At 37.4% G+C, this 16542-nt stretch overlaps 1 protein-coding gene across 2 annotated transcripts in view; it reads right to left on the bottom strand.

The window, feature by feature from the left end:
- Positions 1–16542, bottom strand: part of LOC124170493 — a 63535-nt gene that overhangs the window by 33729 nt on the left and 13264 nt on the right. For both annotated transcript variants that reach the window (XM_046549245.1, XM_046549244.1), the window contains exons 4-8: positions 9819–11825; positions 6674–6990; positions 5054–5459; positions 1850–2327; positions 624–761 (exon numbers count right to left, since the gene is read on the bottom strand). In XM_046549245.1, the coding sequence (XP_046405201.1) occupies positions 624–761; positions 1850–2327; positions 5054–5459; positions 6674–6990; positions 9819–11825 (3346 nt within the window). The remainder of the gene's footprint in view (positions 1–623; positions 762–1849; positions 2328–5053; positions 5460–6673; positions 6991–9818; positions 11826–16542) is intronic.

Here is a 16542-nt window from a genome sequence, read left to right as displayed (position 1 = left end):
TTCATTTTTGCAACTCAATGAGACGAAACAATAACCTAACTTCATATTTCCAGTCGGATTTTTAAAACAAGCTGAAAGACAACTGCGTAAAATCAAGATTAGCGAACTCTTTGGGGCTAGGGTTATGCTGCGCAAAATCGAAAAACTGCGTAAAATCAAGAAAAAATGTAAAATCGAAGTTTCACCATTGCAATTCCCTATGCTTTACGGCCGGACTTGAGTGTCGCTGCGTAAAAACAAGACTTGATGTAAAATCAAAGTGCGTATAATCGAAGTTTTACTGTAAATGCTTGGACGTAAATGGCTTTAGGTGTTATAGATCTGACACACATCTTGTATTTTTAGTTTAATAAACAGAAAATATAAAGCATAATAGTTAATGCTTGCTCAGCGGTGCATCCCCCTCAAGAAATATCTGTTGTAAAACCAAGTATACACAGTGGAAGGAACTTTTTGACCTCCCTAAATCTATTTAAATGTAAAACATAGGCTATTTGGAGATACAATGACTATCACTCACAAAAATGCGATTCTCGTAAAATGTTGTACTCACAAAACTCATTCAGCAACAAATAGCCCAACTTAGAACGCAACATTAACAACATTTTTAAGTCAATACTCACCAGTATAAAATACCTATTTTGCATTCCTTTTCGGCACAGTTTTTGAAGTTCACCCTCCTTTAGAAAAGTGCGGCCAGGTTTAATGATGGCATAATTCTTCAAAAGGGACTGAAGCTGAAGAAGTTTAGATAAAGCATCCTGGAGGTAGAAAGAAATATAGCAATCAATTTCATTACTAAGCAGCAATTTCCTAATCAACTCACAACATTTTCTAGGCAGGTGGGGTAACTATGTATAATAACTGCATAGTACAATTAACAACAGAAGCAAAATGACTTTCATCAGCCCTTAAACTAAAATATTTATGCTAAAGAACAAATAAAATATGAGTGAAATCACAAATGGGCTCATCCACCAAAATATTTTTATTGTAAATGGTGATGATGTTTGAAAAATAAAGAGCCCTGAATTTTTCTGTTTTTCAGCCCATCTCCTACTTCTGGAGCTATTTAAAGTGAAGAAATTGATGGACTTAACCCATTCCCAGAAAAGTTAATAACATCACTAACTCCTGTCATGCACCTCACCCCTTCTCCACTATTCCTCGCCCTCATGAATTCATTTCATGTGGCTTCATGTCATTAACACTCTAAGGAGCAATTCTTTACATTAAGGTTCAGGTACAGGGCCGGTTTAAGCAGTAAGAAAAGTACATGGCCACATAGGGCGCCAAGCAAAAGGGGGTGCCTAAGTGCTCAGTCCAATATGTACATAATTGTTTTTCAAGCTCTGCAAATATCACATTCAATATACAGTAAAACCTCTTTATATCATACTGGAGGGGACCAAAATTTGGGTTATTTGATGTATGGAGGTTCACTACAGAGAGGTTTTAGTGATAGACACCATTTTTTTCATATCATTCGGACATGAAAGGCACTACTGTCTTTTAAACCATCATATTTAAGTGTTTAAACATACATGCATGCATTAGGGAACATCTACACGCAATTTAATGATTACACAAGAGATAAAGTGACTTGCTTGCAGTGGTCTTTTTAGTAATTTGGGATTGCTAAATTTGGGTACCTAAAATTGTAGGTACCGAAACGCATGCTGACACATTTAATCTACATGATTTTCAAATATAATACCCCGTGTAACTTCCGATTTTTTAAAACTTGTAATGAAAGTTCTAATGAGGAATCATACCTTACAACTGATACTACATCACAAAGAAAAGATGCATTTTGTAGCTTAGCCACAATGGCAAGAGGAGTACTCACCCCCTGTTTCATGCTCCTATTGGCATGATCAGCCACATCACAGACAATAGCAAGGGCAACTTTGGTGTCAGCATAATCAGTACAATCAGCATCTAACTTTGAAAGGTAGTCCTCAAGAAGAAGGCGATATTGAGGCAGTCTTTGGATTGGCTTCAACATAAAATGCTTCAGAGCTAACCTTTGACACCGAGGTGATGCCTCAAATTCACGCACTACTCGTGCAAATCGAGTATTGCTATCACAACAATCATCCAAATACTGACATTGAGTCTCAAAATTCTGAAAATACGATGTATAAAGCTTAAGAAATGGACCCTTCCGAACAATAATATCAGAAATTTTCTGATTATTACTCCAATTGCTAATGCGTTCTTCTAAATCATGTAAAAGTTCCTTATTAAATCTCAGAAGCTGGGGAAGATTATGGAGAATCTTTCCCATATCTGCCTCCGATATAATTTCAGTCTTCTGCTCCACTCTGAAAGTAACAGTAATGGAAAAAATATACATTAGGAAAGACAAGAAGCATAGGAGTAATTGTAGTAAATTATGCCACAAAAATGGAAAACTATGAGCAAAACTGGAAAAATATCCACAGATTCCATAGACCCAATTCTGATGCAGAAAATTCCAAAGTTCTCACTGAGGTAGGGTCTAATTCTCATTAGGTACAATATCCCCAATGTTAGGTATATTACTTGTCTCAACCCAATCAAATTCCATTATTTCTGTTTAAAATAATAAAGTACTAAACAAAACAGCATCATATGGACATCATGCAGTAAGGAAAATCAGTAAAGACGAGTTTTCATTTTTCCATTATAAATACTGCACTCATTGACAAACTGTACTTCATACTATGAAATAGTTTATGCTATCAAAAATAATACACTGGAAAATCATGGGAACAGTAGAAACTAATCATAACAAATCACTGAAACTGATTAGTAATCACATCAGTGATTACTAATCAGTTTCAAAATAATACATTCAGCAGATTATAACTAATCGATTACTAATTGATTTCTTCTGCTGGATGCACCAACTTTCTACTACAACCATTTGTCCCAAAAAAGATATGTTATAAGTGAGCCATTCATAACTGATCCATTATAATAAGGAGTAAGGATGGGTCGGTTCTTAATATTTTTCGGTTCTCAGTACCGGTGCGGTTCTTCCCCATCGGTTCTCAGTTCTTGATACTCTGTTCCAAGGATGATTTCTCATTACCTGAATTGCTGGCAAATTTAAATGAAAAATCACAAATAGTGAATGAAAATAATTTCATTGAAGATGTAAATTAGCAGAAAAGCTCTAAAAAATACTTAGGATCATCTCCATAATTAGATTTGACAAGTAAAACAGTTTCAATAAAACGTTGCCAAAGAAAGCATGACCGACCAATATTTCACATTACATCAGGTAGCCACTGGTTCCTTCTCCAGGTTTTGATTTTTAAAATTCAACATTTTCACCCTATCTCGGTCTAATCTATTCTTTTTTTGGCAGAAATATTGCCTACAGCTCACTGATGTTGATTGAAAACAATGTTGATTTTGAAGGGCCAGGCAAAATATACTTGGAGTACAGTTTACATACTGCTTAGATAGTTGGCATAGCACCAGGATCAATAGTGAAACTTCCCCAACTTCTGACAACACCATCCGTTAATCTGTAGTAACTTGTGTGTCAGTTCAAAATACATATATTCTGTATCCCGCAATGTAGCTTAAATTGTAACTTTAATTGACAACTTATTCACATGCTTCACTGTCAGAGTTCTTTTAACCTCAACAATAAACTGCACAACACACTGCTACAGCGTAACCATGGACAAACTGAATGGCTGTGAGATAACGCAAAATTGTAACACAGTGTTGCATTCTGCCAGATAACCACACTTTTCGATGCCTTTCATAGGTTTATCAACTTACGAACAAACTCCCGGAACTCATCTTGCTCAAATGTTGAAGAATTACTGTATACGTACATGATTCAATCGTAAGACCACTTTCAGACGAAATGATTTTCCGCCGGCCACCATTCACGGCATGGCACACGGCATTGCATGGAGTCGCCTTATCTGAAAGCCACCTGAATTGCATGAGAACGGCGGCCAGCGAAAAGTCGTTTTGTCTGAAAGCAGCCTCAATGTAGCATTGTCTGTATTTCATGCCATAGATGGTGCATCGCTGGGCCAGATGGAAATGGGCACCATGCCGTCAACAACAGCGCGATTCGACACGTTTGAAGACATCCAAAGAGGCCTATGGTAAGTTGAAAGAACGGAGCCGTGCCATGGATGGTGGCAGGCAAAAAGTAAGCTCGTTTGAAAGCGGCCGCAGCTACTGAAATGTTACAATGCTAGTGAGAGCAATAAACCGACCCTTACATGCGCGTGTAAGCGAGCAACTCTCAAAAGAAAAAAACGTGGATGCCATGCAATCAGAAAGTAATATACACGTTTTTTAATCTTTTTCCACTTCTTGGCCTTTAATATGCCGCTAACCATTTCGGCTTTGAGCGCCAAATTCAAATCCCCACCACCGTTCCAAGCCAGTTCCCAAGTACTGACCTTATGCGATCGGTTCTCGATACCAGTTCCACAGGCCAAGAATGGCAGTACTGAGAACCAGGTATCAGAACCGACCCATCTCTAATAAGGAGCATGGGTAACCAAAATGATATATTCAACAATACAATTGTAGACACGAGTGAAAAAGAATTTTTTTGCATAATTTCAACCAATGACTCATGGCAAAGGAGATGAAGGGAAGTACAGTATGAACAATGGACATCATACGGAGTTCAATTTATATTGAATTCCTGTCCATCCACAAATTTCAACAAAATTGGAGGTAGCAAAACCAAAGGCAAAGTCAGTGGCACAAGTTCTGAGAGTTGGACGAAAGAGACAAATACTATGACACTACCACTGTCAATAGGATAATTTTTCAGGTGAAGAAGACTCTCAATGAGTCCAATGATATAATTTAAAACAACAGACCAAGAGCCAAAACAATACAGCCCTATGTGTCATTCGTTCTTGGTAATAAGAAATACCTTAAGAAAAAACTAAACTTTGTTTCGTCTGTACTTTCCAACTGGCCATGTTTATCAAGTGCTATATTTCTGATACATTGCCCTAGAAAAAAAATCGGAAAAATAACATATCATTGAATAATATTTTAAGAATAGCCATACCCAGCCTTGGAAATCACATTACGAAAGTCGCACAGCAGTCGCAGAGCATCTACAAAAACTCTTTCCGAAGACATCATCTCCTGGGCAATATAAAATCTTTTCCTCTCCCTCCTCTGGGCCTCTGTCAGAGATGCATCAGCATTCTCTTCAGGAAATAACATCTCTTCATTTTCTGATTCAGAGGGTGCATTGTCAAAACTCTGCTCCGAAAAGTGTGACCCACTCCCAAATTCCCCAGACTGCCTCTTCATGTCTAATGAGTCCATCTTTTCACACAATCTCGACTCCATGTCGGCACAGGATGCAGAGCTCCCGTCCATTTCTTTCAAACTCCCATCCCTTTGGATAGAAGGAGACAAGGCCTTCTCATCATCGCTTACGTTCTTTGGCTCAGATGTTGGCTTCTCTGCAAAGACAAAGGAGACCATCACATTAAATTCTCAAACTCACAGAACTCTGTAGCATGAATATCTGTTTCCAAATAAAATCTTAATATGCTAAAAAATAGAAATATTAATTGAAAAACTACTGTAGTATAAATATTCAACTACTCCAATGAAGAAGGGCACATCAATTAATCTTCATCGAATTAAACTTTCCATGGCAATAATCCAACAATGCATGAAAATAAAATCAAATTTGGAGGTTATATACATGTAACTTGGTTTATTTTGTCTCAAGGAAGCATTAAATGAATATGGAAGGATATTATAGCCATATGTCAGGGAAATAACAAAATAGAAATGAAAGCTAAATAAAGTGCCTAGTATAGTGATAGTTTTTACATGACACTGTGGAGCTTCTGTACCATATCCAGGAATATACACCCACGCCTCGCATAGCCCAATTTCGATATAGCTTAATAGATAATAAATTTGTTCCTCGGGTAAACACCGCAACACAGTGTAGCGAACAGGGTGCTCCCGTGCTAGCGCGTGATCACTTCCATTTTATAAAGGGGATTTTAATGGAAATAATACGCCCGGTTTATCCTAGCATTAATGCCGTAATTCCGATGATTTTGGGTCCAATTTTTTTATAAAGATCGAGGAAAAAAGTAAGCGAGAGTGAAAATCATGCACGGATAATATGCAACCCGGATAAACTGCAGCCGGATAATTGGGAGTCTGCTGTATGTTCTTCTAAATATCCAAAAAATAGTTTGAGGGCTAATTATTGTCGAAAATTCTTACACGGCTATATTTCATTCCATTGGTCGCCACAGCAAAATTGAGGATTACTAGGTAGATGTCCATACTTCTATATTTGATGCATGGCATGAGGAAAGAGGAATGAGGCATGAGGAATACCTTTACTTTATACTTCCTAATGCCATCACGGTGAAGAATTGTGGAAAATGGTAGCCACAAAAAGGAAACTTTTGAAGCACCTTTAATTTGAACTAGTGTGAACTGCATACCACATTTGAATTTTAATTGCATACCACATAATTGTACGGGCATAAAATGTATTTACTTCAATTGAAATTCATTGGAAATACATTTAATTGGAATGAAAACAAAGGAAAAGGGAAAAGTAAGATAGAATGAAGCAGACGATCCCGCACTCATCTCATGAATAAAAAATATTGATATGAATATACATTAAAATTCTACTTGCCGACTTTTAAATTGCCTCCATCATCGTCTAAATCACAGTGAAATCTGGTAATAGCTCGGATCTTCTTCTCTTTATGCTTATGTCCCACAGCATGTGACTTTCGAGAATTCTTGCCAAATGAGCTGAAAAGGGCTGACAAGCGACGGCGTACATTTGACGACTCCCCAGATTTATCATCAACGGGAACGTCCTCAAATGAGCTTTGATCGCCAAGAGCCCCGCTGCTTAAATCGCCTTCATCACACCACAAGGACTTCCCTCTGCGCTTCCGCCTTTGCTTTCCACTTTCCTTCTTCTGGCTGTCACTCCAAGATTGTCTAGGCAAAACATGGAAGCACCACTCATTAACATGTGTATCACCACATGTACATCTGACAAAAACAATGACAGTGTGTGAAAGTACTTGAAAATATACATACGTTAGTGGAATATTGCATTCTTGTAGAGAAGTTCCTTTACTTGTTCTGATCATATTGGTAATAGTATTATGTTGACTTTATTTGTGCTTTTGTTGTCTTGCAAATAAATGAAGAGCTTTGAATAATAAAAAATTGTCTTATGGAAACCTCTAATGTATACTGGGACTAAACTTTGGACATGAACTTAAACTTAGGATGAAATTGAAATATAAAATATTCTTTCAAAAATCAACATCAACAAAGAGCAACATAGTGCATTATCCCTTAGCTGTTACATGCAGTATAACCTTGTATATCAAAATGGATAGGTCAGGGGAAATGGCGACTCTGTTGTAAGGGGAATCGATACAAGAACATGCTTTGCAATTTGCATTGTCACAGGATGAGCACAGATTTCACATACATCTTAGGCTTGAGTCAGAAATATATCAGCTGCAGTGGACCTCTATTGGGGCATATTTTTGAAGGGTTGAGATTTTCAGACCAAAGAAATACATATGCCAATAAAAAACATAACCCCTTGCATGGCTTATTGTGTTATAGTATAGTGTGTTTCAACATGCCAAGTTTCATGTGCTGTCCAATAGTAACTGTACTGATGATAAGACTTTTATTTTATTATGGAGTGGGTATGACCTTTAGCTCATTACAACCAACAACTGCTTAGTGGATAGGAACCTAGGAGACTTGAAAAATAGAAGGGCAACAAGAGAAATTACAAAGGACTGCATATGCTAAGTACTTATGTGCAGAATTAAAGACCTAAGAAGAAAGAGAGACAACAAATCATTGCAAATACTACAATGAACGTTGAAAAATGCTTTGGCTTTCGAAATAAGAAAATATGTGTATAAATACATAAATAAAAGAAATAAGAAAAAATGTGAAATTGAAAGGAGTGGATGTAAAGCATTAACACATAATTTGGGGATTTCACATAAACAAAATCAAAATCAGGTTTGAGGAGAAAATTACACATTTTCATACCCAATAAAATTAGCAAATATAGTATTTCAAGATGAAAGGTGAATTAGTATTCACTTCCCCTCAAAAGGTTAAGTAAAGCTGGAAAATTCATTTCATAAATATCCTTCCTTCAAACTACCAGCTGGTTTTAAGAATATAATGGGTCTCATAACCTTCACCTGTAAACTGAGAAGATTTTTAAAACTGTGAATGATTCACAGAATCAATATCCATAACATATATGTGCGCTATTTTTAATATATCGTTTCACTCCTTATCCCTGAATGAAATTTCTTATTTCTCACCTCGAAAGCCAAAGAATTTTTCATCATTCAATATAATATTAGCAATTATTTGTTGTCTCTCTTTCTTTTAACACCTTTTAAAACTGCACACACTTAGCTTAAACTGTCCTCTGGATTTTCTTTTTGTTGCCCTTCTATTTTTCAAAGCTCCCAGATTCCTATCCACTATGTGGCAGTGGTGGACACATATGGGGGGCTGCCCACTTTGCCAAACATTGCAGAACCACAATTGTAACTTTTTTATATCATAAGATACCATTGCCTTGTATATGCATGCAATCCGTTTAAATAAAACTATCTTATACTTTGAATGTGCCTTGATTATTTTTCATAACGATAAAAGTATAGGCAGCTCAAAATACATTTTGCACCCCTCCCTTGTCTTTTTTCTGTATCCGTTTCTTCTTCGTGGTTGTTTTATGTGCTATTTAAACCCTTTCGCTACTAATAACAAAAATATACAGCAGGACATTTCTTGACCCGGGAGACGAAAGCTGCAAATTTTTGTCAGAGATTTTTGTACGAAGGAGAACGAATGCCAAAAATATGCGTTTCCTTACTCTCCCCCTTTTATGACCATCGTGGGTTTGCAAAGTCTTGGTTTCGGGAACCAAAAAAGCGGGACTTAGGCCATACGCTCAAAATCCAGGAGCAGGTACGCAGACCCTTCGTCTTATATTACCCCTCTTTGTGGTAAGGGACTGCGGTCATTCAATTGTTCATTCTGTCAGTTTTCAAAATAAATATTTGTTCTTTTCTCAAAAAATATAAACTAAGTATTGAATTCTTTGTCTTTTGAGCAGTGTTTACAATTTTTAAACAAAATTCTATGATAAATATTAACTTTTATCTCCATTTCAGTATAAACATCAACATGGAAATTATTGCTGCATGAAATACATTAATATTGACGGTAGAGCTTTGTTCAAAATTTGACAATTCTCAGAATAAAACGAGGAAATCAATTCAAAGTCTGCAATTTATGTGCAAGCAACAATTATCCATATAACTAATTTACATAAAAAGAAGCATGATTGACCATGAACCAATGCCGCTGGTTGGATTATAAACGCCGAAAGGAGGGAGCCCAACTACCCTCGGAGTTTGAGATAATGCAGAGTCCCTGCTGGGAAGGGTCGAAATAGGTTGGTGCTGAGAGAGTGTGGTTATCCGTGAGACCCTTCTCTAAGAAATGTCCTGCAAAAATGCTCCGTAAAGAGGGGACGGAAGAGTCTCTTTGGGCTCAGTACAGCAGTCATGTTAAGAGGAGAATTCCACTATCTCGAAAGGGTTAAATGTAATTTAAATCCAAAAATGCGCCATACAAAAAATGCTAAGTCCACTAACTACATTTGTTTTTGAACAAAAAAGTATTTATTCCTGAGCTGCTATGCAGATCTGTAGCTAAAAATTCATTAGTGACCCTGAATTTCAGAGACCCAAAATACCACTCACCTTCGACAATGATCATCACTGCCATCTGCCTTCAGTCTGCTCCTCGCAGGAAGTGTCGCTGAGTCATTTCTCCCATAGTCATCTTCATCACTGTGCTTGCTCTCCACAGCATCAGCCCATGCACAGCAATCTGATTCCGATGAAGTCTTCCTCAAATTTTCCTCATCATTCACGTTCAATGGAAGTGGAGATGCTTCCTTACCTTGCTCATGAGACACTAAAGTGCTTTTACTCGACTGCTCAAGTTCACTTTCACCAATGTCAATGTCCACTGTACTAATATTACTAACATTATTTTCTTTACTAAAACAATAATCACATTCAGGAAGCTGAGCCTTATTAGTAATTTTGGTTTCCAGTGACTTAGTTCTCTTGATTACTGTAAAGCTATCACCTACAGAGGGTTGATAACGATCCACTTCCAGAGCAGAAACAGTACTGTTATCTGAACTGAATAAAGCCCCCTCAATCACCTCTTTTTGTGGCTTATTGTCCACATACTCTGAGATGAACCGATTGGTGATTGTCTCTGAGATGGTCAAACTTCTGCCTTCCTCATGCGGGCATTGCCCCACAGCAGATGCAGTAGTGCTTGTCGTCACTCCCCCACCCTCTTGGCAGGGCTCACTCTTATTGGAGAACTGATTACAGCAAATGTCATTGATCTCTAAATTCACTAGTGTAGCTGACAATTTAGTATGATCGGAAATAACTTCATCACTGGGGAGCCTAGCTCCTATTATTGCAGTCTTTGATTCTTCTCTACCATTTATCACATTTTTAGCACTAAACTCTCCACATTCTTTGTCCCACTCACTAGGACATGATTGAGCAATACGAACTGAGGCATCACTTCCTGGGCACTGAGCTACCTTGTCAGCAATAGCTTCAGAACTGCTCACTTGAAAATCACAGCTGCTGTCTCCCTCTTGGAAACATGTTGACTTCCCCAAGTCGCCTGTGCTGAGAGGTGGACTTCGTTCATTGCTTTCAGCAGTTGCCTCATGACTAGAGATTTCATTGCTGGCTTCCTCACTAGTGGCTACCAGCAACCTTCTGTTTTTTTTGAGTTCATAGTTAACAACGGCATATTCAGGAATATTATTGTTGATATTGTAGTTATCAATACTGCAGAGATTGTAGTTATCAAGATCATGCACATTTAGAAATGGAACTTCTTCAACTACAGGTGATTTTTTCTTTGACCTTCGTGGTGGAGGAATAGGATCCCTGTGTCTGATTCCAGGCCTAGAGAGAGCACTCCCCATCGAAAACAAGGTCGCATTCCTCTCAAGGCTACATGACTTGGCTCGCACTTGGGATTTGTCCTCAAAACCAGGCTTGACTGCTTCTGATTCTCTATATGACCATAAGAATGACTTCTGTCTTTCACCATGAGGAAGACTTAATATCTTTTGGCTGGGGCTGAGACTATGCCTGGTACTGGCAAAGTCAAAAGGCATTCCAGAAAAAGGCTTTGTTTTTGGAGATCTGGGAGGCCTAATGGGACTGCCACAACTATTGTCAGCATTGTCAACATGTTGACTACTGCTTGCCACAGACGACCGAGAGATGTTCAACTTACCCAATGGCTCTCGCTTGCCTGCAGCATTTTCTGCAGGTGGAAAAGTTTGCGTGCCACTCTCCTGAATTGTTCTCCTCGCCAAGAATGATGCATCTGGTCGCTTGGGAATTGGAGGCTTGGGAGCATTCCTTGCTGCAAGGGAAGAGGGCTTAGGGAGGAGGGGAGGTCTTGTGTTGTCACCTACACCAGATGGGAGTGATTTGGGCTCTTTCAGAGGTAATCGACTCCCAAGAGCACTTGCCTCAACAGGACTAGACTTGCAGGGAGTCACCAAATTAAATTCCTGAGGATTCTTCCATAATGCTGAAGGACGAGTATTAGATGCCCTGGTGACTCTAGATGGAGACCATTTTAAGTTGCTTTCAGTTGCATCCTCTCTCCCATCCCCTGAGCTGAGGTTAAGTTCCCTTGAAGGTTTCGCACTGCAAGTAGCCATTTATTACCATGAATAAGAAATCTTACATAAGCAAAATTGCAATTTTCTATGAGACCATTTTAACTTACACAAATAAATAGCAAGATAAACAAAGGAATTATTTCACTGAGTCAGAAATCAACATTAGGCTAAGTGAAATTATTTAAGACTATTGAAAAATTAAATAGCACCAATAATAAACACTAAGTAACAGTTGTCTCAAGTGACCATGACTATGAAGATTTTGACTGAAGAAAGACCTAATAAATTGTCTATAATTAGAGATTATGTGGAAGGAAGGTGCTACACATGGGACGCTAATATTAGTAAGGACACACTCACCCAGAGAAAATCTGAAATGATTTGAGATGAAATTTTTATTCCTAAAGTTCAGTAGAACCTAAGGGTTCAAATTTTCCACAGGGGACATTAAATTAGACTTGACCAGGACTTAAGTGCTGACCCCTGCTGTGTAACATTCAATGCCATAAAAGCAGAATTATGCTCTGTGGAATTTCTGCACTTTTACTGCACTAGGAAGTGACTCGGTTATCAACAGGTTAGTAAACAGTAATTTTTTAGAAATTTAATTGATCATGTTGAATTCATAGCCTTACACATTCAAAATGTTCATAAACAAGAAGTTAAATTTATCTTTTGCTGGTAAGATGCATTATTCTACCAGCAAGGATATGAAAATGCTCTAAAATAACCCCCCCCCCCCCCCACACCATCTTTACAGCCAGCATTATTTTTAAATGGAACAAATTTCAAACATCTATTTTAAATATTCACTTTATACCATGGATAAACATTTTTAAATGGTCCCTAATGGAAATGACTGAATTTTCACCTGTTGTGCTCTCTATTGCTGAAATACAGCACAACATCAACTATATAGCACCAATCATATTTTCTCTTAAAACTGTACAATGTCACTTCCTATGAAAAATATTTTTTTGTTTTGCCAACCTCAATTGATAGAAATAAAAATCAAGATGATACTGAACAGCTATTCAAAAATTTTAACCCCAGAACAGAGACAGTGGAATAGACTAATTCCAAATGCAAAAGGATTGGGGCTTTGTAGAGTATATTTGCTCTTTTTAGGCATACATAGGAGGAAAAACATAACTAAATACTGATGAATAAAATCAATATTAGAGATGGTGAAATGCTCTCAAATATTCTAAATTTAGCAAAAATTAGTAAAAGCATAAATGTTCAACAAACAGGTTGCATGTCACATTGCCCAAGGTACTCAATTGGGAATGGGCTACAACCAATGTAATGACTTATGGACTGGCCGTCAAATAAAGAAACCACTGGACATTGCAACCCGACATAACAAAATAAATCATCATCGAAGCAGCACACTCATTTTGCCTTACACAGGGCTTCTTTAAGCAATTAACATTACACAATGCCAACAAATGTGAAGTCAATGTTTTTTGGATTCCAAATTCATTGGAATAAGTATGAATGCAGAAAGAGAAATACACTTACCAACTGATCCAATATCAGGCAAGACCTGTAAAAATTGTTCATGATGACAAGCCAGAAAATCTAAATTCCAAAACCTCTACTCAAGAAACTGTGTTAGCAAACCAGTATTCACACACTTCCTAAATTTATATATTAGGAGGGATTTAACCTTTCTCAAGATGATAAAGAGTTCATAAAGTACATAACAGTTAGTGGATAACACCAGAGCTCCTTTTGGGCCATTATGTTATGGTATGAATACTAAAAATGGATAATACTAAAAAAGGGATTTAAAGAAGGCAAACGAAGTTAAGAGTGGTTTGAATAATTAACAGCTAAGAGGTCTCACATTTTTCATCGGTTATAAATGGATTAAACCCAAAAAACTAGGACCAAATTCCATTCTAATAACTACCTATTTTATCATGTTTTACATTAATGTATACAAAATCCAGATACAACTGCATTGTATCCAGGCGGAAATTCTGAAATGTAATTATGTATATTGAAAAATCGAGAGTCAAAGGATAGATGTCCCTGAGCTACTGGTCTCCTAAGCAGATGTATCATGGATATTCAAGCCGCGATGGAACTTTTTGGGGGGCTGAAGCACCAGAAGCCTCCCCAGCTATGTGCCTGGTAGAGATGCTGCTACAGGAGAGAGTTAAAGCACAATGGGCTCGTTTAAAAAAATTTAATTCCCATATATAGCAGGCTTTGACAAACAAACAGACCCATATTTTTCCAGTTCTTGATCTGTCACCTACTTCAAGTTTGATCTGAGGTTTCCGCGGCGTTTCTTCATATGGGTCTTGGCTTCCGGGCGTTCCTCCACGTTTAGATGTCCATAAGTGACGACAGTTTCTCCATCCATCCTGCTGGCATCCTCAGGTACTTCTGACCTAAAGACGCCAGCAGGATGGCTGGGAGAACTCGTCACTTATGGACATCTATACGCGAGGAACGCCCGGAAGCCAAGACCCATATCTGTCACCTACTTCTTCAGCTATGGACAAAGAAAAATCAACGGCCTAAACACTTACACTTATAAGTTGATCACATCATGAAATCCCATCAAGTGGGTCACTTCTTCCGCGCTTCATGCTTTGTTGTTCATTGTTACTTACACTCTTGCAAGCGATTCCTTCCATCAATGAACGTTTCTTCTTGAACAAGCAAATGAAGCAAAAACCACAACGACATCAGCAACTCATGAAAAGTGGGCGGCAATTCTTCCATTTAATTTTAAGCTCATGAGAAAACTTCTGAAAGGGGAAGAATTTTTTAGTCGCAGCTTATCTTTCCCTGCCATCTACCCCCTTAAATGAACTGCAACTTAGGGTCTCATTGAACAGAGGTAATTGATGGACTTTGGCCCTTCTTCCTGTCAGTCTCCACTTCAACCCACAGCATCAAAAATTGTGTTTCCCCAAAGTTTCAGGCCTTAACAATGGAAATCAACCCAAAAAAATTGAACGTGATTTTTAGTTTTTTAACCATATGCATAGTTTATTAACCATATATAAATGCAAGCAATAAATTTATGGTTAATTAGAGTCAGGAGATATGAAAAAAATCATTTTTGGCAGATGCATATTCGAAGCTTAACTTAAAGCTTAACAGTACAGTTATAAACATTAATAATAATTAGTATTGATCGAAGTGTGATAGGTATTATTTATGTCAATTTTTATTCATAATCAATATTATTATGAACTGATCAATAATCATTGCTCTCAACAATCAAATCACATATACTTCTGGAATACATAAGCGCAAAGCAGTTAATTGTGTTTTTGACCATGTACCACCAACTTTAAAAATCTGATTAAATTAAGAAAGAAGAACTTTGTACTTTCACATTAATATTTATTCACGACCATGGTTTCAACGTTAGACGTCATCATCAGGTGAACTCTACAGAGTTCCATCACATCCTTTTATACCAGGCTAGGAGGGGGGGAGGATGGTATAAAAGGATGTGATGGAACTCTGTAGAGTTCACCTGATGATGACGTCTAACGTTGAAACCATGGTCGTGAATAAATATTAATGTGAAAGTACAAAGTTCTTCTTTCTTAATTTAATTATGAATCGCTTTCACCAAGTTACGCCTCAAACAATTAATTTTAAAAATCTGAAAAAAATTAGGATGAAACGTACTTTGATGTAGGACAACATATATCTTTTTCCGCGTGCCCATTGTTTTCTAAATTTTTTAATTTAATTTTGCAAATTTAAAACTTATGTAAAAGTTTAGTTTTCAGTCAAAAAATTTCTTTAAAAAAATCAGGATGGTAGAATGTAATTGTATACACATTTTAAAACCAAGAAAATGATTTTACAAAAATAAAAACTGGAGATATGGTTAAAAACTAAAAATCGTGTTCTAATTTTTTTTATTTACATAGTTAGGCCTGAAACTTTGGGGAAACACATAATTTTTTATGCACTTCACGTGTATATTTTTCATTTTTCATAATATCTGGGGGCACTTTTCAACATCTTAACCTGCTAAACCTTTGAGTCTACTCTGGTGAACTCATCAAATGACCCTTCAATATTCACGTCTTTTGAGAAACCCTACCAGAATTCATAGATGCCATCACTTTCTATCCCGTGGTCGCAGGTTTCACTTTTCACTGCAAACCAGGGTTTTGCAAAATAATTATAAATAGTGACAGATGTGATACACTTCCAAGCTTCGCGAAGCTGCTGCATTACCTGAAAAATAGTCTACTTCAAATTTCCCTGATACCTTACATCCATTTGGCAAACGAAAAACTCCACTAAAATTCAATGGGTATGCTGCTTAGTTGCAGAAATGATCCCGGTATATGATGGTCGAGAGGTTGCAACTTTGCTGGTGTAGTTGAGGAGGAAAAAAATAATGCACACTTTTCTTATTGTAAGTCCTATATTCAGGGCTGTGCAGCAAGCAAGCAAGGAAGAAATCTTTTTCCCCATGAGAGCATCAATACCCACTAACTGCCACTGAAATAATCCCGCTGTCATTCATGAATTTTTGCTACTACCACAAGGACAAGGCATCACTCTAACATTTTTAAAACAGCGGGGTTTCGCGTACTACCCACCAAAAGTAAAGGAAACTTTTATGAGCCATCACTATTGGTGCACAAGGGTACCGTAAAATGTTCTTTGCTCATTTATACCCCATCGCACGCCTCTTCCTTAGTACAGTCAGGATGCAAATTATAAAAAATGCTTCGTCAGCAAAT

Source organism: Ischnura elegans, chromosome X (assembly GCF_921293095.1).
Source record: "Ischnura elegans chromosome X, ioIscEleg1.1, whole genome shotgun sequence".
Taxonomy (NCBI): Eukaryota; Metazoa; Arthropoda; class Insecta; order Odonata; family Coenagrionidae; genus Ischnura; species Ischnura elegans.
Note: the sequence above shows the minus strand (reverse complement) of the source record. Positions and strands in the feature narration are given on the sequence as shown.